Source organism: Pygoscelis adeliae, unplaced genomic scaffold, assembly GCF_000699105.1.
Source record: "Pygoscelis adeliae isolate BGI_AS28 unplaced genomic scaffold, ASM69910v1 Scaffold98, whole genome shotgun sequence".
Lineage (NCBI taxonomy): Eukaryota > Metazoa > Chordata > Aves > Sphenisciformes > Spheniscidae > Pygoscelis > Pygoscelis adeliae.
This window is the reverse complement of record NW_008825547.1, coordinates 4543815-4571792: the sequence shown is the minus strand read 5'-3', so window position 1 is coordinate 4571792 and position 27978 is coordinate 4543815. Positions and strand designations below refer to the sequence as shown.

General features: G+C 41.5%; 2 protein-coding genes across 2 annotated transcripts in view; both read left to right on the top strand.

Annotated features, from left to right (window-relative positions):
* Positions 1-8086: 8086 nt before the first annotated feature.
* The window catches only part of RPS20 (ribosomal protein S20), a 25000-nt gene continuing 5108 nt past the window's right edge, over positions 8087-27978 (top strand). The window contains exons 1-2 of the mRNA XM_009332071.1: positions 8087-8091; positions 10476-10480. Coding sequence (XP_009330346.1) covers positions 10478-10480 — 3 coding nt within the window. The 5' untranslated portion in view covers positions 8087-8091; positions 10476-10477. The remainder of the gene's footprint in view (positions 8092-10475; positions 10481-27978) is intronic.
* Positions 10853-11902, top strand: MOS (v-mos Moloney murine sarcoma viral oncogene homolog). Its single transcript, XM_009332070.1, has one exon. It carries the CDS (start codon positions 10853-10855, stop codon positions 11900-11902), a length of 1050 nt encoding a protein of 349 aa, XP_009330345.1.

Sequence of the window (27978 nt, the reverse complement as noted above, 5' to 3'; positions counted from 1 at the left end):
GGCTGGCTGATCATGCACCACTCTTTGTGCAACTTCTAAACTTCTAGTAAGGTGGTTTTTTTTTTTTTTTTTAAATATATATATTTTTGTGTACTTGTTGCTTGTGCTTTATTTAGTAGTAAATTGTGGAATAGAGTGATTTATTGTTAATTTGGCAGTAGCGGTTTTTAAAAACCATATACTGACTGAAACATGAGCCAGAGCTGATTGCTTTATTAAGCTAATAATGAATGTTAAGAGTACATATTTTCAGGATCATTTGCCTAGTGAGCTAAACATGTATTATAGGCCAATATTTTTTAAAATAAAGCTTGGTCAACCTCTATGTTACACATATTACAAGATATAGCACTTTCAAAAAGAAAACCTAAACCTTTTAAGAAAATTTCTTACAGGTTATGCTTTTTATTATAAAACCTTTTATTATAATTTGTTTCAAGTGCCATTAGATTACATATATGTAGGCCTTTGGTATAATGCTTTGTGTACAAAATGGTAGACATTGTAATTTTAAACAGGTACATTTTTACAGTGTTTTCTTATCAATTTGCTATATTGCACAGAACCAGTGTGTCTTTCTTAAGGGTTTTACAATGGTTTTTACTAGGTTTACATGTTTCAAACTACACTGTCTTCTACCGCCATTTTGAATACCAGTCAAAAAAAATTAGGAGTTTGTCCTCACCAATTGCAAACTGTGTCCTCTGGAGTTCTGGATGGTAAACTATGGCAAAATGTTTAACATGCAGTATTTGATACAGTTTTTTTTTTATCATATCCTATCATCGCTATGCTGCTGTCTGAAGTTAACTTAGGGCCTGATCCTGCATCCGTAAAGGTCGAGGGGAGCAGGATTGCATCCTTCGTTATGTCTGTCTCATACACTGGTTTAGCAGCTCATCCTGTATTCTTCTCAGTCTATAGATAAGCCTCTGAAATAAATGTACTTACCTGGTATGTAGTAAACCGTATAGGCTTAGCTGCCCATCCTGCATCCTCCCAGTGTACAGTTAAAACCACAGCCTACTTAGCATCACGCTCAACGTACAAATAACGCCACAGTAGTTCAAAATGTGTTTGGATAGTCCCAAAGCTTTTATGCAATAAGGGTGTCTTACTTTTGTTGGAAGGCAGTGTCTTTTGATAACAGTTATCTAGCCCTGGAAGTGACACAGAACTATTGCTAATCATATGTAAACACTTTTCAGTATAAGCTTCAGTGGTACAGTTGAACCAGAGTGAATGTTTATCTCCTCAGAAACACTCCTGCAATATTGTTATATTGGATCATGCTGCTAATGTAACTTGGGATACAACTCCTCTCATGGTGCTACAAACCTCCCTGTCTCATTCAGATGTATTTTTACCCATAGAAAAAAGGACTATACTAGACCTATAGTTGTATGATATATTTTTATACTGTGACTTAATTTGTCATTAATGAACTTTGTGCAACACCACAATGTATTCATAAGCACTTGCAAAAGTAAAATTTTGGACATGCAAATTTAAACGCTGACAAGCCCAGCTCTCGTTCACGAAAATAGGTGACTGCTAGTTAAAATTAAATGTGGGCTTTTTATATGGTGTGGAGTGAAGAACATACTATATATTACTAAAAGCCTTTGAATTTAGACAAAAACTGGGAAAAGTATATTGGGGAATGATGACACACCCAAACCTGACTCGGATTGCTGAAATTATATTTTTAGCTAGTGGAAAAATTGTTTGGACTTGTATGCTAAAATGTTTTAATGATAAAAGTTTTGAGTCAAAAATAGAGGAAAAAAAAGAACACAGAAAACCCTGCATTCCAGACTGAATTTGTATATGTTTCTTGCATTTAAAATTTGCTATCCTGTGATATGGGAAATCGAGTTGCTTATCATGTATATGTACTTTAAAATGTATTCACAAACTACTGTTGTATTTGTATAAAATATAGACAAAAAGATTGCATATATATTTTTGTGTATAAGCTCTGTAAAATAGCAATCACATTATGAAGCTGCAGCAGAACTTCATTTTAAACATTCACATCCAAAGAAACAGACTATTTATTGTCCACATACCCTGATTATAAAATATACCTTGCTGCTATTAAACAATAGTGCTGCAGCTTCTTGTGGCCTACAGTGTTATGTTTGCTGTACAAAAATATGTGAACTCCACAAAATATATCAATAAAATTACAGAATGGTTTTAGTTAATGAATAACGTATGCCTGGCATTTCAATAGATAATCTTGATCTGCGTGTTTGGGATTACAGTAAGTAATCACAGAATACATCCAGTTTTGCTGGGTGCAGTTATTCAGAGTTTGCAAAGGTATAACTGTCTTTCTAATTTATGACTGGTAAAATGTCAGTTTTTCAGAAAATCTTAAAGCATAAGTATCTGCATTTCATGATTTCACCAAGGAACGAATTGGATGATGCTACTATGTCTGTGACAAGACAGATCTGAACTGAAGGAAACAATTGAGTTTGCCATCAAATTGCACTTTGAAACACTGTGAGGCACTGGAAGGTGAGTTTGGGGTTTCCGTAGTGGGAGCGCTTGTTTGGGAGACGTAGGTGAGTGATTCTCCATCACTTCAGATTAAGGCAAGTCATTTACGTAGATTGTTGTAGTTTGCAGGATAAACTGTAAGGGTGTGGCATGTGCTAGACACAGTATCTAGGTTGTCTCTCTGAAATATTTCCAGGAGAAACTCCATTGCGTTGATCCCACAGACCTCCTGTGGCTCTGCCTGTGACACTGCCGAAGAAGTCTGACTCTAATGCATGGGGGGAAGAGGTGCTACGCAGCCAGACGAGCAGCCTGCTCGCAACTGCAGAAAGTTGCCTCTCTGCTGGTTCCACACAGTTGTTCCCTAGCGTAGACTGTTTGCCAGGAAAGTAAAAGACTAACATTTCACCTTTCATTGCTTTTCGGAATATATTTTGTTAACAGCCTCAGCATTGTCTGTGTTTTCTTGCTTTTGGGTTCCTTTCTTTTCCAAGTCTTGACTTTTTAGATTTCTTGCTGTAACCCAGTCTGAGAGAAATGATTGTTACAGAGAGTTGTTGGCTTTCGCTTTCTCCATACACAGACATTTTTCCTTTTTTGTGATCCCTACTCCTTTCCTCTGAGCTGACTTACCACTTCTGTGTCACAGGTTTCTAACTTGCTTAAGAGGATTGGCCTTATTACATCGAGAGTCAAAAGCTCTGCAGATGCTCTACGATATCAAATACCCTGCAAAACCATTTATTACCACCCCTGAGAGAAAACCATCCCATTGTCTCGCTATCATAGCTGGTCTCACCCACCATTACTGAATTAACATGTCCTCCTTCCAAATGGACACCCTCTAGAAACTCCATCAGCCTCTGTAATAAGTGGAATAGGGTTGCATGGATGATATCTATGTCATATCCAGACACCTCTAGGTGCAGTCCCTTCAGAGCTTTCCTTGGTAAATTCAGAGCCGCAGGCATCTTCCCTTCTCTCTCTCCTGTAACAACCCCGTTCCAAAACTCGCGTAAGAACAGAAAAATGGTCCTTCAGTATTCTCTATACCTGGTCTCACTGTCCTCCAGAAGTGGAAGAGAAAGACTATTCCAGTTTCCCCCTTCACTCTCCTCCTTTTCCTTCCCATGTGTAAGCATGCCCTAGGATAAAGAATGGTTTTTTTGACAGAGAAATCCAAAACTGTGATAGAGAGCTGCTGCTGGACTAGCAAGAGCTGAGCAGCTACATGCTGTTGGCTTCCCCCCTTTGCAAATCAAAACATTGTATTAAATCGGATAGAAATTAAGTTTTTCAAAGTGGCAGTTGCTGTAGTTGGCACAGCAAGGGTTTGCCATCACAAACAGGCAGCAAGTAAGATAGCCAGATAAGCTCTATTAAAACATTTAGTCTGTGCTTGAAAGTTTGAGAAGTGTATTAGAGGATTAACTGCTGCTTATCATTATTAGCTGGGGCTGTTAACAAGTAAACAGCAACGCTGTTTTTCTGTGTTTTGAACAACAGTGGAGATAGTGGTGTTGACAATGACAGACCCCAGCAGTAGCGTGAAGTTTCAAGTTCCTGCTCGCGTGCTATATCCCGGGGAATTCAGTATAAACTTCTTCTACTCCTAATAAAGGCGTAACATCTTGCCCAGTATTTTTATTTTTACATAATTATATTTATTTGTTGTAATGGCCTGTGTCTTCAAGAAATGAATGTTTTCAGAGAAGTAAGTATTTAACAAAATACAGTTAACAGTTGTGTCCTTCAATGTCATCGTCATCCCACAACCTTGTCTTCTTCAGGGATGTTTGTGTCACAAAATCACCAGCTACAAAGCTAGTTTGCCTCAGAGGGGACTGAAGAGACATCAGCTGTCAGCTGAGCACTCTGAAAACAGGACTATGATAATGCACACTGTGGCTGGTTTGGAAATAATTTGAATTGATCCTTGACAGTTTGCCCATGGCACTAATTTTCACTGTTGCACCGAACTGCAGTGTACAAAGAAGAATGGTTTAGTGTCGCTTTCGTATAAATCGGTCAGATCTCTGCTTGACGTGTGTAAAATAATGCAGAGTACCTGAATAGTCACAGTTTCTGAAAATGGGTACGTTGCTTAAACTTTTGTAGATGTATGTGTATATATATACATATGAATGTGTGTGTGTGCGTGTGGATCTGTCTGTGTCTGTATGCGTGGGGGGGGAGGAATCAAACCTGGAACAGTTGAGAAATGAGTTTTGGTTTGGTTTGGTTTACCTCAAAAAGTTTAAGTCTAAAGTTTTTGTGTTTTACAAGTCCAAAATGAATCATGCAGTTTGTAAAGGTATCTCCTAGTTAACACAGCGTGTGGTTTCCCAGGCAAGTTGGAAGAGTTTCTTCCAAATACTTGATTAATCTATGAGGGACAGCAATTTATCTATGGGGCGCACAGACTCCCGCAACGAAGGTGTTTGTCAGCTATCCTTGTGTAGTATTAGATACAATTTCAGCAGAAAAGTTCTGTAGGCTGTGCCTTTGAAATTAAGCTCGCCTCTGGCTTGTTGCCTTTGTGTTAAATTGTTACACACATGGTCATGGATAAATCCTTAAGTTCCCTTTCAAGTACTTAGATTGAAAGTGAAAATAAAATACAGGCTCTGTATGGTTAAGGGGCATGCCATAAATGAGCAACATCCGAGCTCTAACGTAGGAATATCAAATATCAAACATTAATGACAAATAAACACAGACTGAACTCCCAAGCTCACTGAAGTCTGTCCTCACCTAAAAATTGTCTCCTCTTATTTTGTCAGTGCCTGGCTCCTCACGCCAATAAAGTATTACAGGATTGCCCCATAGTTCATGTGCTCTGCTCAGGCATATTTTTCTTCAGCAGTATTTTTACAAGAAGCTTCTGCTTATTCACTGATGCAAACCTTGTAACAACATACTTGAACCGTACGACCCATTTTAATCAGGCAGGTTTAATACTCTGTAACTTAGGGCAACCTCTGATAATTCGCTATGGCCCACCAGAGCACCCAGGCCATCATTTCAGAGCCACTGAATTGATCTGATCCTCTTGCCTCTTCCCCTCTTTGCAACTCTCTGAAGGTGTGGTGTTTGCAGGGAGCCCCCACGTTTGCTGTGGCAGTGTATTTAATACAGAGTCACGGAGCTGGGCGTTACCTGTGTTAATGGGATTGTGCGAGCTGCTGCGAGAGACTGACTCCTTTATATTTCAGTCCTAGGCATCAGCATTAAATCTGCTGTACCTGGGAAAGCAGCTGTCGCCAAGCAGTAGAATAGCACTAACGTTACCCCCTGGGCCCTTCGCTGCAGGCGATTCATTTTCCTCGTTAAAGCATTGGGGCTGTTTTCTAGTCCTTAAGCTACAAGTCTCAAATTCCACCATTACTTCTTGTCATCTCCCCGCGACCCAGCAAAGTCAGCTTTGCTCCAGGGGCAAGACCGCAAAACCGATCTTGGACAATTTGGCTGAAAATACTGCATGAGGTGCCTGCCATATGACAGCAGTAAACCTGCCAGGATAGGCACCCGTCTTTGGGTGGCCAGGAAGTATTGCTATGGGTCAGAGCCTGTATTTCACACTTGATCATTTTTAGCCCCAAGTTTAGATTCTCTTAGCTTATTTCAAGGTGCTTTTTTGCAATTGTGATGTTAATCCATAGCAGCAGGTCCCAAGTTGTTATCCCTGGTCCACTAGTGGTCAGTGAGGCCCCGGTAAATTAGCTGTGAAACCTCACCTGCCATGCTAGTGCCTCCAGTTAAAACCTCAGTGTGGTCAGGTAAGGAGAGCCTTTGCTTGAACACACAGAGTAACCTCACGGGAAAGGAAAAGAGCATCAAGCAGCTGTTTGGCAATGTGTGTTTGAAACTTACCTTATTATTTATAAATCAGGGTTTAACCTTTTTAAATGTTTATTATGTCTCTGTTTCAAAGATCAGTGTAAAATAGCATCACAATTCTTGCAGGTGTATTTGTTCTTTGCATTTGGATTGACCTCTGACTGCTTTAATGAAAACTTGCTTGTATTTGCTATTCCAAGTGTCATTTGTCTCACCAAAACAACCAAACTCTAAAACATGAGCTGAATCTTTTCTGGCTTGTACTTGTGGTAAAAAATGGATTATTCAGTGGCCTATCTTCAGAGCAAGCCTGTGTATGGGCTGGCTTCAAATAATGATACCGCTTACACCTGTGTGATTGATCATACCAGAACTGCTTTCAGGCAATTCTGAATATCATTTGAGGTCTCTGAGGTGTGACTGGAAGCAGCATTTGGACTGTGAAACACTATATGTGTTAGGAAGAATATAGGTTCATCACCAAATCCTAAACTGAGATCACAGGGACTGACAGTGAATGGAGAAAAAAGAAAACATTGATTTCAAACTGGAAAGAAAACTCTCAGAAATCACTAAGGCACAGGCTAAGGAACTGTGTTATTTTGAGAGTAGGACTGTAATTTAAGTACTTAAGAGAGAAATTTGACTCCTTTAGCAAGATTATAAAGTAATTTCGTAGAAACACAATGCTATCTCCATACTGTAAAGCAGTTCTTAGAAGCCACTGAACAGCCAAGCCTTCAAGGGTTTGTTACATGGTACACCAAACAAATACACAAAGAAATAAAGTAACGGTTGTGGAGAAGAATATAACTATACAATCTTAAACTCTCTGAAATCAGTTCCAATCCCCAGTTCTGTCCTTATCCTGGTTTAGTCAAAACTTCGGCTGTTAAGAACCACAACAAGAGTGATGTACCTTGATCAGAATCAAACTCTGGGATTTGGTATGTGTCCTCTGTTGTGGCCAGTGACATCCACATCAGTCCTTTAAGGCCCTCAGTACTGGGGCTGACTTCTTCTGTCCAGCAACTCAGCGAACAGCAGTAGTAACTAACAGTAACGGCAAACAAAGAGTTTCTATATTCTTGATATACAAGTGAAATATAAACAGGTGAAGCGAGCGAGGCTGATTCTGCATTCCTTCTCAGCTGGAAGCACGGATCAGGTTGGGCAGCTGTTGCAGCGTGGGATGCACAGGCAGGTTTTACTTGTAGGAATACGACACACAACCCTGGAACAAAACCGTTGCTGCTGCAGGTTATGGTAGCTGTGACATATTGCAGCCCTCGGGACACAGTGTGTGTTTTCCCCTCTCGTAAAAGTTCCTGTTGCATTCCTTGCCGATGACTTCTGGTTCATACAGCTTCCTTCTTCCTCCTGGAAATAGTGAAATGGGAACAGTGTGGTTGGAAGCTGCCGCGGGTGCCAGCGCGGTGCTGTGGGTTCTCCTGGGGAAGGGCGGCCGGGAGGGAAGGGGCAGCTTGTCTCCCCTCCGAAAATGGCTCCCCAGGCCACACTGTGGCCCTCTCCTCTGGCCTGCGGTAATGCTGGAGCTAAACGGGGCTGTGAAGCGTGGTAAGGACGTCCTACAGCGGTTGTGTCTCGTGGGAAGTCACTGGGCCGTGTCATCAACTGGATCACAGGAAAATAACGTTTATGAAGAATAAAAGCCTGCTTGCTTTTATATCTGCTTTAATTGCATTCACATTGAAAGACACTGGATATCCCCCTGCTCCGGTCCTCAGCAGTCAGCTTGGGACAAGACAGTGTTACATTAAATCTGTTTAGATCCCCAAATATGCCCCTCTTCCTGTTCAAAAATTCAGTGTATTCCCCAAGAACAATACAACATCCCTGCCATGACAGGGCCAAAACAGAAAGGTTTCTAGCAGAAAAGGATAACAGGAAAATTACTGAAAAAGGGACAACTGGAAAGAGTCGGGAGGGGGCATGGATTTTGAAAAAAATAGTATGGAAGATCTGCTATATCCTTCCAGATGAGACAAACCAAAGAAATTTGGGAACAGCCCTAATTCTAACCCTCTGTTTTATGAACGTAGATTTTACTACTGTGTTCTGCAGCTTTCAAAATCTCCATATGTGCTCCTATAGTTGTCAGCTTAACTCGGACCCTTCATCCACACGTCCTTCTACCTACTCCTTTCCCTCAACCAACTTTCCCTTTGAAGTTTCTCTGCCACCTTAACCTGGTGAAAACAGGTTGTAACAAGTGCACTTCTCCCATGAGAAGGCTGAAGTTCTTGGAGAATTTTTAGCAGATTATCTCGCTGCTGTGTTTATATACTACACGGCACAGAGGTCCATGCCAGAATTAGAGCCCTAATGGCTCTCAGAAAATAAGCATAAAAAAAATCCTTTCTCTCTACAGTATAGCTTCATCTGCTTATTGCAGCTTTTCATCTCCATCACAACTTGCCTGCCTAGAAAACATTCTCTGCAAAGATCAGAAGTGAAGACTTTTTTATAGAAGCATAAAATCACACCGCTGCTCAGAAAGGGAGTGTAAAATACCTATGGTCTCCATGGCTTACTTCACTGCATATTTAAAACTACATTAAAGCTCCTTTGGTCTTCCCCCCACCCGCAAAGCGTCCCTTCGTAACTGATGTTGAAGCAGTGCCGCAGGCCAGATAGCTGCCCCTCGGAGGGGGCAGCAGCAGGGTATTACCTGGCTGGCTTGTGCTTTACAACAGAAGGCTCGCAGGGTGTGATGGCACCAGAGGAGTTCAGGGGTCTCTTGTACTGTTAGAGTCCTTTCTGGGAGGGGCAAGGAAAGAGGAGCCTTGTGTTGTCAGGCAGTCCCATCTGCAGGGACCGTCCCACCCAGGGCCATTGAGAGGCCCTCTGGCATCCCTAACTCTTTGCACTCTCACTTGTTAACAACTCCTACGATGCACATTAGCACCTATTTACCTAGTTCTTCCCCAGCCTATCCGTTTCACACTGGCAGGTGATAACCCAAATTCCCCATTCTCATTCATCGCTGGTCCAGGTTTGCTTCCCTGTGAATTGGATGACAAATTTCTCCTGATAGTCCTAAGTCGCAGTACCAGGGAAAGTCTCCATCGCTGATTCGCTAGAGTGATGCCTTTGAAACCCTCTGGCTGAGCTGATCTAGAGTTCGAGTAGGGTCAGAAGACGTCTTTGGGACATTAGGTTTGTCTATTGAGGTGAACAACCGAACGCTTCTCAAGGTGGAGCACACTCCAGTTCTGCTTGAACATGTTCTGAGCACCCCTGAAACCTCCCTCAGTGCATCTGTGCTGCATCTTACTCGTCCGGAGAAGCAAAATAAAGGAACAGAAAACACCAGGAAAACTCTGCAGAAACTGCCTGCAGAGCCAGGGCTGCCCAGAAGTAAACTCTGGAGAAACAGGCACCACCAATCTTTGAAGTCCTGTGGCAGGATCCGTATTGACAAAGCTGACATCCAGACGAAGGATCTGAAGGGCAAGGAGGTGGGAAATGGGGACTGAGCTTTCCAAGATATTTGTCAACATGTACAGAAAGATACTTACTGGAATATTCAAAAGCACTTAGCTGTATAGGTCCCATAAGGGTGCTCTGATGGAAGGGCAGTACGGCAGGTACCAAACACTAAGGCAGTTAGCGTGAGCATTGTGAATACGTGAAAGCAGGGTCAAAAGAGCAAAGCCCCTCTGAAAAAAACACTGGGACCAGCAAGGCAAAATTACATTTATTTGACTTCTGCCAGAGCAGCTCTGTAAATTTAGCAGTAGGTTTACTAAGGAGGACCTAGAAATGAAATACATACCTGTAGTAACTGCGTGGGGTGTGATGGGAAGACAACCAAATCTTTATGTGTAATTCTATTTACTATATCCAATGGATGATACAGAGCAATTATTTGTCTTTATGCTACTATTAAGCTTGCTGTCCTGCATAGGCAGAGTTGAGCAGCCAAACCAGCCCCCTTGTCCCAGTCATGTTTAAGTGGCAGGTCTCTGCGAACACACTTTTATATTCAGTTATGCCTGCCATAAGCTCATTAAATGCTAGCACTCACCATTTCAGCTGCTCCCTCTGACAATGACTTCGAGCTGTTTAATGCGTCTGATGATGATCATTCTTGCCTGGAGCCATGGTGAAATGCATTCGCCAATCACTGCTTTATTTACTGCTGGGGCATTTTGCTAGAGGCATTCAATGGACAGAACATCTTTCTTTTCTCTTGAGATTAGAAATTATGTGAAATACATGTGAGTTAATATTTTTTTTAGCTTTAAATCCATTTGCCTTGAGTTTCTAGAGATTTACTTCAGGGTTGGAGGAGAATGTTTCCAGGTGAGCCTGATTGGGTTCAGCTAGTTGTGACAGATGCAGTTCATTTAGGGGTGGGAGGGAGAATGGTGAAGAGAGGATAAAAGGCTTTGGAAGTCACTAGAGAGTCCTTTCTGTCAGGGAAACTTTCCAGTCTTTTGTCTTAGTAACTGCCTGTTGTTTTCTCCATCTTATTATGCCATCACCCATTCCTCTTAACTGTTATCTTCCTTTGGAGTTTTCCCCATCTGCGGATTTGCGACCCTGCAGCAGCCCCTTAGTTATCCCTGGCAAAGACAGCAAAAACTTCTTGGGGGAAACTCCTTCAGCCAGGACTCGCCGCTTGCCTCCACGCCTGGCCTGGTGCTCCATTGATTGGGATCAGCTCTGCCTCCTGCAGCCCCTAGGCTCTGGGGGCTTTGGTTCTGTCTACAAAGCCACCTACCGTGGTGCAACTGTGGCTGTGAAGCAGGTGAAGAAGAGCAGCAAAAACCGGCTGGCATCACGACAGAGCTTTTGGTCTGAGCTGAACGTAGCCCGGCTACAGCACAATAATGTGGTACGTGTGGTGGCTGCCAGCACGTGTGCCCCGGCCGGCCAGAACAGCCTGGGCACCATCATTATGGAGTACGTGGGCAACATCACCCTGCACCATGTAATTTATGGCACTGGGGATGCGTGGAGACAGGGTGAGGATGATGAAGGAGGATGTGGAAGGAAGGCCCCGAGCATGGAAGAGACTGTGTGCTATTCTTGTGACATTATGACTGGCTTAGCCTTTCTTCACTCACAGGGCATTGTGCACTTGGACCTGAAGCCTGCAAACATCTTCATCACTGAGCAGGGAGTGTGCAAGATTGGAGACTTTGGGTGCTCCCAGAAACTGGAGGAGGGCTTGTCCCAGAGTCCCCATGTTTGCCAGCAAGGGGGCACGTACACACACCGTGCCCCTGAGCTCCTCAAGGGGGAGAGGGTCACTGCCAAAGCAGACATCTACTCGTTTGCTATCACCCTCTGGCAAATCGTCATGCGAGAGCAGCCCTACCTGGGTGAGCGGCAGTATGTGCTCTATGCTGTGGTAGCCTATAACTTACGCCCTTCGCTGGCTGCTGCTGTTTTCTACGAGTCACCAGTGGGCCAGAGACTCCAGAGCATTATTAGCTGCTGCTGGAAGGCTAATGTGGAGGAGCGTCTGAGCGCAGCCCAGTTGCTTCCCAGCCTCAGGGCCCTCAAGGGGAGCCTCTAGGAAAACTCAGGACTCTCAACGTTTCTTTTATTGTCGACTTTTCTTTCCCTCCGCCCTTTCCTCCGAACATAATGAATTTAGCCCCTGTGTGATCTGAAGGCTTTGTTGCTGTTTTTTTATGCTAAAAAAAAAAAAGAAACTGCTTTGTTATAAGATTATAAATAAAGAGATTTAACAAAACTGTGGGTTTTTTACTGTGGGAGGGGATAGAGGCAAGGATCAAGACGTTGGCAAATACGACTTCTTCTGGTTGATCTGTTGTGTGCTGCCTTGCTCAGGGAGAAACTGGGGAATGTGATGTGCAGAAAAAATAGTTGTTTTCAAATAAGTGAAGTGCAAAAAAGGGCTGCTTTTAGAAGGGTCTTTGTATGTAATACCATTTGGTATTTCCAAAATGTCAGATATGAGTAGTTCTTTACACTAGCTAGGTTTGTGCGTTTGAGCTTTTCCTCTTCATTTACCAAGGAATGAGTATGCATCACAAATCAATGAATGCAGAAAAATAAATACGGAGTGTCAGTGAGTTTTTTTCTTGTTCTTAGATGTACTTAATTTCAGTAAGTATGCTGTTTCTGAAATGGAAAATGTGAACTACCCAATCTCCCCATTGAAATAAGGAATCTCTGTCAGTCTAAGGCTCTTAAGAGTAAGAAGATACATTAACAACCTGTGCTTTTATAAGACCTCTGTGCTACCAGGTGTGTTAGTTGCAACTTGCTAGTTGGTGTACTGTAAACTTAGTATCTGAAGTATTATGCAAGCATCTTTGTGTGGAATAGAAAGTTCCCAGGCTTTGGAGGTACAGGGAGAGTTTAAAAAAATAATTGGGAAAACATGAAGGGAGACATATAGATACAAAAAAAACCCTCATAATTCAGGGTAAGGGGGGGATTACTTGCCCTTCGTAATGCATAGGTCAGTATTAGACAAGATACTGGAAGTACTGAAAAGGAAGATTGCTTAAAGCAGTAATAATGATACTCTGCCAGTGCTCAAAGCATACGCTATTGAACTATCCTCTGTGCTGCTTATGTCTTATCTACTATCTTTCCTAATCTGGTTGTAACGTGTTTGGGAGAGGAAGTGCTGTCGGCGATGCTGAAGACAAAGAGCTCTGATCCCTGATTTATCAGAACTGATAATTATAGATCTGTCGAGATCTCAACCCTTATCTGGAGCTACAAAGGTCCGACTGCTGTAGCTGATATTCCCTTTCTGCTCAAAGACTCCACTTCTTTTTAAGACAGGAGAAAGAGTGATGTTTCAGTCAAATTGTTTTTCTTCTTTCCCCTTCCTCCCCCTTGCTTCCATTCTGGAAAAAAATCCCAAAGGAATTGAGCCAGTTTCCAGATTACTGACATACATCTGTTCTTAGCCCCGTGAAATCCTGGAAATGAGCAACTATGTGAATCTGAGATGAGTCTGTAGGTCTTCATGGTATTTGGGTTGGTCATTGAAATTAATGGTTTATAAAGCATATCTAAGCTTAACTATTTCTTGCTCTTCTGTCCCCCTTAAGTGGAACTGTAAGATGCCGGCTGGCATCAAAAAACCTAAGGTAAATTCTGGAACAGATTTCCTGTGTTTTCTCTGTCAAAATAATTCTGCTATAGAACCAGAAATTATGTTTTTTCATGTTGCATAACTTCTTTTAATAAACAAGAAATATCTTATAAAAGTTATCATAATAAGCCAGTTACCTTTTAAAATTATTAGCTGAGGGCATGTAAGATAGAATGTCGGATAAAGCCATTGGCATGCCTCACCTTAACATCAAGGCTTACATAAAAATGTTTCTCCAGTCTTCAAAAGAATATAATAAAAAATGGAGTTAAAGGGTTTTTTAGTAGTTCCTAGATGCTTATGCGTTGTATTTATTTTGCCAATCTAGGTAGCTTGTGGCTTAAACCGCTAGAAACTTGATATTTTGTACTTAATGATACTTTAGCATCAATAAGTGCTACTTGAGTCTGTGAAAAATCAAGCACCCTTCAAATTCTCTGTTATACTTGACAGAAGAATACTGGATGGCCAAGACCTGCTCTTGAAGCATAATCAGCTCTGCAGATGTCTCTGTCAGCTTTACTGGATTCTTTTTCGAGAGGGAATAAGAACTCTGCACAGCACTCAAGATGTAGGCACGTCATAGTCTGCTATCACAATGATGTTCTCTATTTTTAAGTAACTTCTAAGATTTTATTTGCTTCTTTTTGATTGCTAGTGAGCACTGAGTTAATACTAATCAAGAAACATCTCAGGCCTGATAGCTCAGAATCCAGTGTTTTATGTGATAAGGATTATTTTGCCTGTTTGCCTCGCTTTACATCAATTTACCTTGAATTTCCTTCTGCCAGGTTGTAGCTGGCCCTTGCACTCACTGTCCTAAATAACTCAAATCAGCAAATTTGTTTATCTTATGGCTCACCCTCTTGCACTTTGTTTATGAATGTGCTGAGCAGCACAGAACCTTGTGAAACACCACTGGGCACTTTCTCTAGTTGAGAGAACTGACACTTTGCTTTTATCCTCTGTTCCTATCTTTTGACTCATCCAGCCCAGGATTTTCTCTCTTAAACATGGCTACTTAGTACCTTTACAAAGTTTGCAGTGAAGGATTTTTCAAATACCTTTGGAAACCCAAGGGAAACATATCAACCAGCTCCTTATCTGCACGCTGTTGGTGCTCCTAAAGAATTCCAATACAATTCAACACAATTGTGAAGCACAACTCCTTCCAACCAAAGCAATATTGGCTCCCAAAGAAGTCCTATCTCTCCATGTGTCTGTTAATTCCTTTAATATAGTATCTGCTAATATGTCTTGTACAGATGTCAATCATATCATTAAGTTATTTCTTAAAGACTTCCATGGGAATATGGTCCTGTAGAGAAGAAAGGCCCAGGATACCTGGTTGAGTTTTAAGGATTGCCTTCTCCAAGTTCAAGATTGGTCCATCCCAAATGACCAGGAAATCGAGCAAAGGTGGCAGGATGTGTCCAAGGATAAACAATTCGCTCCTGATAAAATTCAAATGTGAAAAATAAACATAAAAGAGGTGGAAGCAGGGTCAGATCACCCAGGAGGAATATAGAGACACTGCCCAAGCATGCAGAGATGGGGTTGTAAAAGCCAGTCTCAGATTTGATCTGGTAAGGGATGTGAAAAGCAACAGGAAAGGTTTCTACAGATATATCAGCAGCGAAACAAAGACTAGGGATAATCTGGGCCCACTGACGAATGGGGCGGGGGAGCTGGCGACAACATGGAGAAGGCCAAGGTACTCTTCTGTGGTTTCTTCACCTCGGCATTTAATGGGAAGGTTTGCATAGAGGAATCTTGGGCCCCTGAGACCAACGAGAAGGCTGGAGCAAGGAAGACTTACCCTTGGTAGAGAAGAATCAGGTTAGGGAACATTCAGACAAGCAGGACGGACATAAGCTCATGGGACCTGATGGGATGCACCTACAAATGCTGAGGGAGCTGGCTGATGTCACTGTGAGGCCACTCTTGATTATCTTTGGAAGGTCATGGCAGTGAGGAGAGATTTCCGAGGACCGGAAGAAAGCAAATGTCACTCCTGTCTGCAAGATGGTCAAAAAGGAGGATCTGGAAAACTACAAGCCAGTCAACCTCACCTAAATCCCTGGGAAAGTGGTGGAACAAATAATTCTGGAAGCCGTTGCCAAACATATGAAGGACAAGAAGGTGATTGGGAGTAGTCAGCATGGATTTATGAAGAGGAAATCATGCTTGACCAACCTGGTAGCCTTTTACGATGAGATGACTGGCTTGCTGGATGAGGGGAGAGCAGTGTTTGTTGCTCATCTTGACCTTAGTGAGGCTTTCAGGACTGTTTCCCATCACATCCTTATAGAGAAACTGATGAAGTACAGGCTAGATAGACAGTGAAAACTGAAAACTAGCTGAGCTGCTGGGCTCAAAGGGTTGTGATCAGTGGCATGAAGTCCAGTGGGAGACCGGTCACTGGTGGTATACCCCAGAGATCAATACTGGGCCCAGTACAGGTTAACATCTCCATTAATGACCTGGATGATGGAACGGAGCGCACCCTCAGCAAGTTTTGAGATGATACAGAAGTGGGTGGAGTGGTCAATACCTCAGAGGGACCTTACCAAGCTGGAGAAAACGGCCGATGGGAATCAAGACAGGGAACTGTGAAGTCCGGCACCCGGTGGAGGATAACCCCACGCACCAGTACAGGCTGGGGGCCGACCGGCTGGAAAGCAGCTTTGCAGGAAAGAACCTGGAGCTCCCGGCAGACACCAAACTGAACACGAGCCAGCAATGCACCCTTGCGGCAAAGAAGGCCAACAGCATCCGGGGGTGTGCTACAAAGGCTGTTGCCAGCTCTTCCAGCGCATTGCCAGAAGAGATTACTCCCCTCTGCTCACTCAGCACTGGTGAGGCGCGTCTGGAGCGCTGTGGCCGGCTCAGGACTCTGCCGGAACAAGAAAGTCATGGATGTACTGGTCCAGGAGTGCAGCAAAGGGCCATTAAGCTGATCAGGGGATTGGAACCTCTGCGTGTGAGGAGAGACTGAGAGATGGGACTGTTCATCCGGGAAAGAGACGTCTTGGGGAGCCCGTACCAGTTTGTATAAATACCGATGGGAAGCAGTAAAGACGGAGCCAGACTCTTCTCAGTGGTGCCCAGTGACAGGACAAGATGCAATGGACACAAACTGAAGGACAGGAAACTCCATTTAAATGCAAGAAAAAACTTTTTTACTGTGGGGGTCAAACACTGGAACGGGTTGCCCAGAGAGGCGTGGGAGTCTTCATCCTTGGAGATATTCAAAACCCAGCTGGACACGGTACTGAGCAAGCTGCTCTCGTTGACCCTGCTCTGAGCAGGGGGTTGGACTGGACAATCTCCAGAGGACCCTTCCAACCACAAAAGTTCTGCAATTATAATAACATTTATAGATGCTTTAAGTTCAGACAGCTCCTGAGTTCTCCTACAAAAATGTTTCTAGCATGAGCCTATTTTGTGTTTCCTCCAGGGACAACACACACGCAAGGAACACACTTTGATTCTTTGCAATGGCTTTGTTGTCTTGGGGGGGATCAGGTTTCAGTGATTAGGGTTGTTTTGTTTTGTTTTGTTTTTTTAAAAACTTGACATCAGTAGAACTATCAGAGAGGCTTGACAGATTGCTTGTTCTTGATATTCTGAAAACTATAAATTATGGGGTTTATATTAGTTCCTTGATGTTTTTTCGATCTATTTTTATATTTAATCCACCAGAGTTTTATCCTTTCCGTTTTCTTCATCTGGACATGGCTTCAGGTTTTTAAAAGATGCCTTCTTGCTTCTAAAGCTGGCATAAAAGCTAACGAGTATAGCTGCACACTGCTCTTTAACTTTGTCACACTTGCATACCTCCATATAAAATGTTAGCAGAAGGCACATGATGCTAGCAGAGCAGTTGCAGACAATTGTGTTACAACTCTTACGGGATTCTGTTCATCCAGATTTTCCCCTAAGTCTTTCTAGAAGCTGGCTTTGTTCTTTATCTCTCCTTCCCCATACACAGGTATGCAACACAGTTCCAGATGGTTAGCAAGACATAGTTATAAGTCAGAATAAACCTTAAGGGTTATTTGTACCTAGTTTATTTATTCTCTTCGTTCCTGGAACTGATCACCAGCAGTTTGATCAGCCTAAACGGATTTATTGAAGGCCTGGAGAAAGTACTACAACCAGGTAATTGTAGTTTACCAATATGCTTTCTGAGCATGAAACACTTGTGAAGCCAGTGCTGAGGATCCTTTGTACGGCTGCCCCAATCATCCAGCCAATCAAATATAAAAAGGGACATCACTTTTTCTTTCTGTGGCCTAAATGCCTTGGCAGGGTATATATAAAAGCATAATGAGTTTGAAAGGCTGAACTAGCATTCATGCCCTGACTGGCTCTGTAGGGACTAGCAAATTCAGAAGTATGGGATCCAGTATTGCACAGGTTCAGATGATGCACCATCAGTGTAAGTCTGGGCACAGTGGTATTGTGGCATGTCTTTGGGCTGTGGCCGCCAGCCCTTTAGCAGCCAGGCATGCTCTATTCAGGGCACGAGTTAATGGTGCTAAGAACAGGCTGGACCTCCTCAAATAAGAGCGACCACGCATCTTGACTGTGCTCTTAGGAAGGAACAAAGCCTCATTTGTCCCAACTGGTAAATGTCAGATCTCTCATGTCTTACCATCAACCACGTTCCACAGCTTGATGTAATTATTTTCGTTGGAAACTAAACTATTATTGTATTTAGGTTTGGTTTGGTTTTTTTTTTATAGCAGCAACTTAAGTGCCATTTCTGGGACCCTGGGATGCCATGTCACAGTGGCCATTTTCTCAAGGTAAGCTGTTTTTCTGGTTTTATGTTCTCTGTTCATAAGTAGCACAAACTGCCTTTCAAACTTCCAGCTCTGCAGCACTGAGAGCTAACTCTTCAAAACCAGGCGGGTTAGCTCCTGCCTCATAGCAGTCCAGGGTAACCACAGCCCGCATGGAAACTTCAGCTAGTTCTCATCAATCTCCCAGTACCTAACTACCGAATCTGGCTGCACTTACTAATTTCAGAAAGAACATATGAAGAAGATACTGTAAAGTGCTTGCATTCTCATGTCTACTCATGAGTACAGAGCAGTAGCTCTGTACATATTAAACCACATTAAAGTTAATATAAAATATTAACCATATTAAAGTGTTTTATTTTGTGCTTTCTTGGTTAGATGGATAGCATTGTCTACCAAGGGAAAGCACAAATTAAAAGTTCTCATTCTGGCCTTTTTTTCTTTTTTTATAACTAATGGCATCCACCACCCCCAACCTCCTCCACGTGTCTCCTCTTTTTGCTCAAATGGGCACATGTGCAAAACTTGACAGGATGCAGTTAAGAAAGAGATTTTATGTAATTTTATCTAATTCAAACTGAATCCCCAAATAAGAGCCAATACTAGTTAGTGCTGAAATGGGTTTACAAACTTAAATTTTTTCATGCTTTTCTTCACGATGAAAAGTAGCTTCCACGTGCTCTCTTGAGTTCTGTGAAGTTCAACAGTTACTTTAGCAGTGAAGTGATTGTAAGAAATACAAGAAAAGATGGCTAGAAGCATGGGAAGTATGCAGTTGTAATAAACAGTTTCTAGGAAGAATGAGAAAGAAGGAAAAGAAAAAGCACAGAAGTGTAATTTTATCATTCTGTATTACCGTTCACTTACTATAGCTATTACTGAAGGTTTAGTGTCTTTGGTTCCCAAATAGAAATATCAACAGGCATTTCATAATCAGTTTTTAAAAAAGTAAGCATGAGCTACAATTCTGGTGCTACTCTTTTTATTTGGGGGGTGGGTGGGAGTATTACAGTTAAACATATTTGATAATTAAGTGGGGAACGGTTATCTGTTTCTCTTTGACATAGCTTCTGGCTTCCCATCAACACGGAGCCTCTGTAGCCCTGCTCCTGGCTTGTTCTGTTTGATTCTCTTTCCTTGGAGGCTTCTTCTATGCTCACTTACTTCATATTCTTTTTTTTTTTGCCCCCCTTTTTTTTGGTGCCATGCTTTATCTCAACACAGAAAGAAAGAGGTAACAACACTATCTTCAAATGATAAAAATACTATGTAACTTGGAGGTGGGCACATCCTTAATACAGAAGGTATGATAGGAAGCATGAAGACATAAGTGTGGAGAAGTATGGGTTGCTTCTGTAGTAAGATATATCTGTAGCAAAGAAAACAAAAAAAATGTTTTACAGAATATACCACAAATATTTGTAAATTCAGTGGGACTTAAGTGGATGCTTAGTATTTGACTTGTATATCAATTTTTGCAGCATTAGCATCTGTGTTTATAAATTCATCCACTAGAACAAAGATGAAAATAGGGGTAGAAAATGAATGGTTATTTTTAGAATTAACTATACTTTGAACATTTTACTTATACTTTATTTTAGCCATTTATCTGCTGCAAATACCTTAATGCGGTGCTCAAAGAGCCCCTTTCTATGCTTCAGTTAACCCAGCTGCCAAATATTTGTCTGCCTGTCAAATGAAAAACCTTAAAACCAGTTAAAGAAGGCAAATGGAACAAAAAAGTCTACTGGCGTCTATCCCAGTCTGCCATCAGCTAAGGATGCCATGGGACGACTCGATAGTAGAGGCACCATCCGCCCCTGGACTTCTCTGAGCACGAGGCTGAGCTACGCTCCCTACCCAGCCTGAAGTTCAATAGCCTGAGTGTTCAGCAGAGCAGGGAGGTGATTGCATTTGCCTTTGCAGGGCACCTGGGATAATAGGGTAATTCATAACTTAATAAATATTCTACTGCACATGTGCCAGGCTACAAAGAGCAAAGTAGGCTGCAAACTGGAAACGTAAATGTCCAGCTCTTTTTAAGTTACTCCCCCCAAAAGGGCGGAAGGAAAACCAGTTTTATTTTCAAGCCATGTATTTTTCTCAGCCACTTACTTCAAAAACGGTCAAAGGGTTTTGATTCAGATATGGCACGAGTGAAGCTGGCCCCAGAGACAAGTATAGAAAGTTGCACCTGAACAGAGATAGTAAAAAAGCTGACTGTAAATATGGGAGTTGATAGGCTGGGGAGGCTGGATTTTTTTTTTCATAGTAGTTAATAGTATATATTAAATACCACAGTAAGTTTAGAGAGGTATCATACACTTTGGCCACATCCTTGTTTCCCTCTTATCTAACAGTTCCATTAAAATGTTTTGCAGGTAACACAAAAGCCACACACAAAGCTTTTGAAGGAATGTATCATTGCCCTGGCATGCCAGTAGATGAATGTCACCCAAATTTCTCTTTGTATAGAAAGTGACAGAACTTCTCCAGACCTCCCTTAAGCTGTCAATCCTTGTGTAGCTTTTGGGAGTGAAATGATTGCTGTTAGATGTTTTCTAACTTAAAGGGGAGAAAAAGGATTTTCTCAAAATGTAATTAATCATTCGTCTCAACAGCTAACTTTCAGAGGAAGTAAATTTCTTTAAATTTTTTTAAAACGTTTTCACGCTTGCACAGTTTGTTTAAAAAGTTGTGTATTGAATTGCAAGCAGCATTTGAAAAAATGTCCTAGCCATAAAAATTAGCACTACCTGACAAATCATAGCAAGGGTAGCATGAAAGAGCCATTTGCACAGGGGGGCAAGGGAGGTGGCTGGAGGACGCAATGGGACAAGCCAGAAACAGGGAGGGGGGAGACACCCTCAAAAATGAACCTACTTGCTACAAGCCTTTCAATCAGTGAAGCTCTCATTGAAAAATAAGCTCATGCTGGCACGTGAATTTCTGTGTTTTATGCTAGACCTACCTGCCCACTGGACTGTCAGAACCCCATACGACTTAAACTAAGGTCTTGAACCAGTGCTTAAAATCAGATGAGGCCACTGATTCAGTTCAGAGCGGTCACCCATTACCGCCAGGTCGTAGGAGTCTCTTGTTTAGTTAAAAGAAGCATAGCCTTCCTCTCACTCCCAGCCCCAGCACCCCAAAACCCCAACTGTCCTGGCCCATCAAAATGAAAAACTGGCTGATTTTAAATGCTCTGCAAACCATTACCAGCTCCCAAATGTGTCTGTGAGTTTTTTTCTTTCTTTTCTTGATGATTGCACTATGTGCTAATTATGATGATGATTAGTTAGTGCTATACTTGAATAACACAAATGATTCGGCAATGTATACTAGCACACAAGTAATGGTAGGTTCTTCATTGGAAAAGAAATTTATTTTATATACAGAAGATTTTAAGAGTAAAAATCTCAGTTTTCTATATCAAAGGTGTGTTGTGTGTTTTTTTTTCAGGAAAGAGGAGAATCAATCCCTAGGTATTAGCATAAGCATTTGTGCCTGCCAGAACAAAGTGATTGGCTCTACCTCACATCAGGAACATTTCACAAGAGCATATGAGAAGCAGTTCTTCCTCTGAACGTGTAAGGGACTCTCAGAAAACAAATATACCTGCTGTAAGGGTGTGGGAAGGGGGCCATTGATAGAACGAAGTACCTGCTGGGTGATCTCAGAAACATCTTCCAACAGTCATAATTATTGAAAGATTATTTTGTAGTATACATATTTTGTACTTAAAAGAAAAACATGAAATCATAATGCTGAAAAAATTACAAGTATTAGTATTTCTTGAAATTTTTTCAGGAGGCATGGCTACCGTGCTCAAAACCACCTTCTGTGTGTACCACAATAATTAATTTTATTTGCCTAAAAATCGAAAGCTTGCCCACAACCCTCTTAAGCACTAATAACTATCTTCTCCTCGGTTGTAAACCAGTAGACAATACTGCTCCCCTTGATCTGTGCCTGGAAAACCTGTTGCTAGAGTTTTCACTGTGCACAGAGGCAGCAATGTTGGAAGTGCGATCATGTGCATCTATGTATAGTTTCTCTTACAACGTTTAAGTGATTGTTGCAGGGGAAAAACTTCTCTATTTTATAGTATTTCCTGGGAGACTAACCAAACCATATTCCATATTTGTAACAATGATGTCTTGTAGACTGGTGTGGAAGGACATGTACAAGCCCTGTTTCCATTACAAGTGAAGTAGGAGCTTCTGCCGTATATTTAGGTGAAAGACAAATTTAACAGACCTGTTTTACTCTCCTGTAAGTTGTTCTCTTAAACAGAACGGCTGGATCTTCTATGAAATAGCATTACAGACTCTACGGTTGTTGTTCCTGCCCCCCTACCGCAAGCTCATAATTTCTACATAGTAGGCTGCAGCTGCTGCTTTGCCAGATAAGCTTTTTAGAGAAGTTAGCAAGCCCTTTGAAACCAAAACTTCTTAATATTTGATGCCTTTTGGATCACTTTCATGTTACGTTGTGGATCCGACCAGCTGTTCTGAACAATCACAGTGTAATGATTTCCTCAGTGGCTAGTAATTCCTCTTTCTAAAGCACATCTTTAACACCACAGTATCTCCTTTAGTTCCAGGTCCTAAGTTTTATGTTATTATTCCTGTTTCTGTCAGGTTTTGAGTAATTTAACTTGGCTAGTTCACACAGGGTCAGGGTACAACAGGAGAAGCATTACTGAATTGGCTTTAGTCTTTCTTTACAGACCCCGGGGTTGGGAAGGGCATCTCTTCCCACAGAAGTCAATCTGACACCTGGATGTAATCTAGATAAAATTGTGAGATGAAACTAATATCCTGCTCTAATAGTCCTGTACCATCAAGATGGCAATTCCCCCTTGCTTTCTCCTCATCATCTATGGCAAGCATTTGCTAAATTTTGTGCTTGCAAATGTTCATCATCTGAAAACCAGCTGGATCAAGCATATTGCAAGGAGGAAACTAATCTTAAAGAGATGAGGAAAAACTTGTCAGGAAAAAAAAAACCCCAAACTATGATGCAGTGATACATTCTATATCGAGAAGTTTTTCCTCTAGTCACAAGGCAGTATGAGGTCAGGATCAGTCCTTAAATTATCCCTGCTCCATGATAGAGAGGCAGCACAAGCACCGTGAAACAATTCCCTCCTACTCTGTCTCGCCAAAGGATTAGATTAGATTAAATTGGTCTTTGGAAGAAAAAAATGTGATCAGTGACTGGGCTCTAAAAGCGTAGACAGAGGGTCATGGGCAAAAATATATGTAGACTACAGATATTGGTAAACATAACTGTTGTAAAATTAATCAACTTTTTCTTCCTGAAGGACAGACATCCAACCATGCAAACACCCTGCTGCTGGTAGCTTCCCACAAAGTCTTTGCAGGAGGCAGACATAAGGAGGAAAGACAACTCCAAAGTCTTTATTAGCACAGTATTGTGAGAGTTCGTACGCACCAGCATGTACCACTAGTTCCTAAACGCTCCGAGTACAAAGCGCCTGTAGAGAAGCCAGAGAGGTAAATGTAGCAAACCAATCTGCACCCTAGAAGCCATTTCCAATTCAGTTGATAAAACAGCTTGCTGCATTCAGAGAGTCACGTGGATATTATTTGACTAGATGCAACTTTTCAACATGTGCTACAAACCATTGTGGTCATCTTAAACTGCCTATTTTTCAAAGTAAACCAGATCACGACAAACTGTGCCAAGCAGTGTTGCCTCAAGTGGCCAAATCTCGATTGGAGAGATTTGTGTAGTTTGGAATATATTTTTTATACTTGATTAACCCTTCCACACATGAAGTCTTCCAAGGTGATTTCCAAAATGAAAACTGGATGCAAAAATACCGGTTTTGTTTGTGTGTCCACTAGTTCTGCTTTCACTGGACTGATGCTGGGGATTTTTTGTGCAGGAATTGCATGCCCCCCTCTTGGTAATGTGGCCTGGATAACAACAGATGATACAATAGGAATGTGAGTGTAAATAGTGTGTGTGAACAGAATACCCAAATTGGCATGTTCTGAGAGGATGTTTGCCCAAAACCTGATAACGCTAAGAGGAAATTAACAATAACAAAGCTTGCTTAAGACAATGATCACCCAGATTAAACTACCAAGAGCCTTTTGAGAAAAGAAGTTAGCTTGAAAAGCAGCATGAGAATTTGTGATTGTTGGAAGAAACCTTGGGGTGGGAAAGCAGTACCAGAGCAGCAGGCATCATTACTTCTAAGGCCGGACAGCATCCTCCCCATCGGACACGGTTAAGTAGCTGCCACCCCACTCCCAGTACGGGCTGGGGGACTGACAGGATGAGGCGTAGCAGTAGGGACCCACCTCTCAGGAGCGCGTATGGGAACTCACAGGGTACGCTTTCACCGGCATGTGGATTAGCTGCACAGGTACATATGCCCACATCTCCAACAAGGATTTAGAAACAGGGGAATCTGCACTCCCAAAAGTGGGAGTATGCATTTGTAACCCACACTTCTTGCAAGAGAGGGGATGTGCACAGACCTGTGTGAATGCGTAAGCGGAATCAGTTGTAGAAGGGTATGTAGGAAATTTGTAGGTGCTTATTAACACTTCGTAAGCATCTAGGATTGTGATTTCTGTTATATTGCCAATACTGATCCACAATATATATAGTTCACTGATTACTGGCAAATTACAGGTTGCTAATCAATAAATTGCCTCGGTGTTGTCAAGACTATGAGAGTTGTACAGTTATTCTCTGCAAAAAGTTGCTGTTTCATTATTACAAATTTGACAGAAGCATCACATCTGCAGAGCAAGGAGTGGAGAGGCCACAAACATGCTTCCAGACAAGCAGAGAAGACATAATTCATCAATCTGAAAAAAAATCTTAAGACTGAACTAGGGCAGGACAAATTCAAATAATATCCTCCTGAAAGCAGCCCAGATGTACAATCCTGTTTCAATCCTGAGTGTTCACAGACATGCTGCAGTGATGTACCACAGACACGGTGTCACTAGAAATGCTGTAGCATATTAGCAGTTAAGTGTTTTTTGTCACTGTGATTTGTGTCAGAAGAACAGGGTAACACAGGCTGACAAAGGAGTTTTGGGGAAGTCACGCTCTAACCAGGTTGATATTAGAAGCCAAGTGTATTATCTGTCAGGCATAAAGTACGTATTTAGAAGGAAAGTGCTTGCAATAATAATTATGAAGCTCATGCTGCCCACTTGAAAAAGTCTCTTAAAGATCAATATTTGCAGCAATATTTCTCAACAGTAAAGGAGTCCATCGAAGCACAACTGTTCTTTTTCTGAGTCATGGTTCTGGAAAGTCTATGCTTTCCATAGTTACATTAAAAATTTTTTAAGGTAAAGAGAGCCCAGTATTTTGAGGGGGGTTGCATTTTTATATGGTGATCTTTCTTTATGCCAGAATTGGCATGAAAATTTAGAAAATTTAAAATGGACAGGCTAGGTGCAATATGAGAACTCCAGCTGCAGACTGGTGCTCATGCACTGTGCGCTCTGTCTGTCTGCTACCTGCAGAGCACATTAGTTGCCGGTTAGCAACTACCCAACTACACAAATCAATCTTGAAAAAGGGGATATTTTCAGTTCCAGTGGGTTTTCTGGAAGTTTCAATAGCTGAGGCAGCTGTAGACACAGTAAATACAGATGTTCAAAATCTACAGAGGACAGAGGTATTAGCAGGTACTACCTAACTGCTGAGCAAAGAACTTAGGAGAGTTCTGAGACATGATACGACTGAGTAACTTCAAGTTAACACAAGAGGATCAGCAGATACCTACAATTAAGACCAAGCAGATGCTGAAGCCTTTCTTAAAGGGCTTGAAAATAGCTGTCATTGGATTGCTGTTGACTGGTTTAGATACTCCACCATCTACTGGTGATTTCCTGAGAAGCCTCAAGTACGATCCTGCTTCACTGATTTTTATGATCAGAAGTTCAAACAAATCTTTAAAAGTGTGTTCAGATTTCAAAGACCTCGGAGAAGGAAGTAATTTTCAAAGTAAATAGGAATATATTTTGGCAATATGTTAATCACCACTGAAAGCAAAGACTACAGGCATTAGGCTGGCATAACCCAGGTAGCTTCCAGGGAGCTGCCCACATCAAGTAATCACTATGAAAAATGACAAAGCAGATTTAAGGAAGCTACTGTGAGCCCTGCCAAAACCATCCACAGGCCACCTTTGCGAAATAAAGCAGAATAAATCTACTCAGAAGAATGGTGTTCACAAGCCAATTTGCAAAGCCTGGGGAATATGTCCGTCCTTTGAACCACCCAAAGGTGCAGAGTTCAGCATTCACCAGACGACAGCACAAGCCTCCATTTCGAGAAGTTATTACAATACTTTAGAAGATGCTGAGTGACAGCAGGCACATGCTCGTTCAGTTAACTCTTCAGTCACACAGGTAGACTCATACCAGGATCTACTCTTGAATTATGACTGCCCTAGCACTACAAGAACATCTAGGAGATCTCCTCCAAGATCCTTTTTGTCACACAAAGATTAATTGACATCTAGACTAAATGGATTTAGATTTGTAGAATATTGGGACATCTTTTCTGGATAAGAAAACTGTATAATTTAGCCTGTCACAGAGGGGAGAAAAAAAAAAGTCTTCCCAGGCAAAACTGAGCAAGATTAAATGCAATGGCATTAAGTAGCTAAAGAGTCAGGTGACCGTTCATTTAGCACAAAGTAAAGATCTTCAGGCTAAAATTAAGCAAAGAACCAAAAACCTGACAAGAACCTAACTCCCTACACATACATATTTGATTAATAGGAACTGAATTACTAATTTGGAAGCATAAATTGAATCTAATTGATTTTACTATAAGCTAGTAGAAAATATATGGATAACAAAATATTCAGATCATTACTCAAGACTGTTTCTTAAGGACAAACTGGTCAAAGGAAGGCAGACATCCCCCCCCAGTAATCTATAAAAAACAAAGTCAGAAAGTGTCATGAATGCACATGGAACAATGTTCTGAGTGATAAATGATTAAATTAGGTATTAAATTGTTTCTGCTACAGACTACTAAGTCATGTTAAAAGCATATCTTGCTTCTTAATCATTTACCTGCTTAATTATGTGACATGAGGAAAACACTCTTGGAAGATTCATCTAAAAAGCATATGCCAACAGTATATTTATATGTCCAAACTCACAACCTCATAACTGAGGTTAGCATTAGCCGCGGAGAAAAACCTACATTAAAATGAATATGTAATCAAAGGAAAAACAGGCATAATACAAAATATGAATCAGAAGCTAAGAATGACAGAATACTCAGAAGGTAAGCAAAAAGTTTTATTGACAATGGATATTTATCCATGTGAATAGCATGAAGGATTTTTTTTTAATAGTGTATTTCAGAGAAAGCAGGAAGTTCAGATAAATTTCTGTTCAACATTTGTAGAGGAAAAAAACCATATTTATATCACTAAATTCTAACAACAGCTAAGGAAAGCCTTAAACACAGGAACAGAAGTAAGGCGGTTTTTAAATCAGCAGCTCCAGATAGCTTGCATCCAAGAATTTTAAGAGCTGGCAAAGGAGACTTGTGTGCTGTTAATGTGGATTTTCCATAAGCTTTGAGAAATCTGAGGAAGCTCAGGGAAAAAAAAAAAAAATCTTAAAGAAAGCTGGGGGGGGGCCAATGCTGGGGGGGGGGGGGGAAAAAAGGAAA

What these genes read in the sequence shown, in the direction of transcription:
- MOS (XM_009332070.1), top strand. Translation starts at nt 10,853, where the DNA reads ATGCCATCACCCATTCCTCTTAACTGTTATCTTCCTTTGGAGTTTTCC.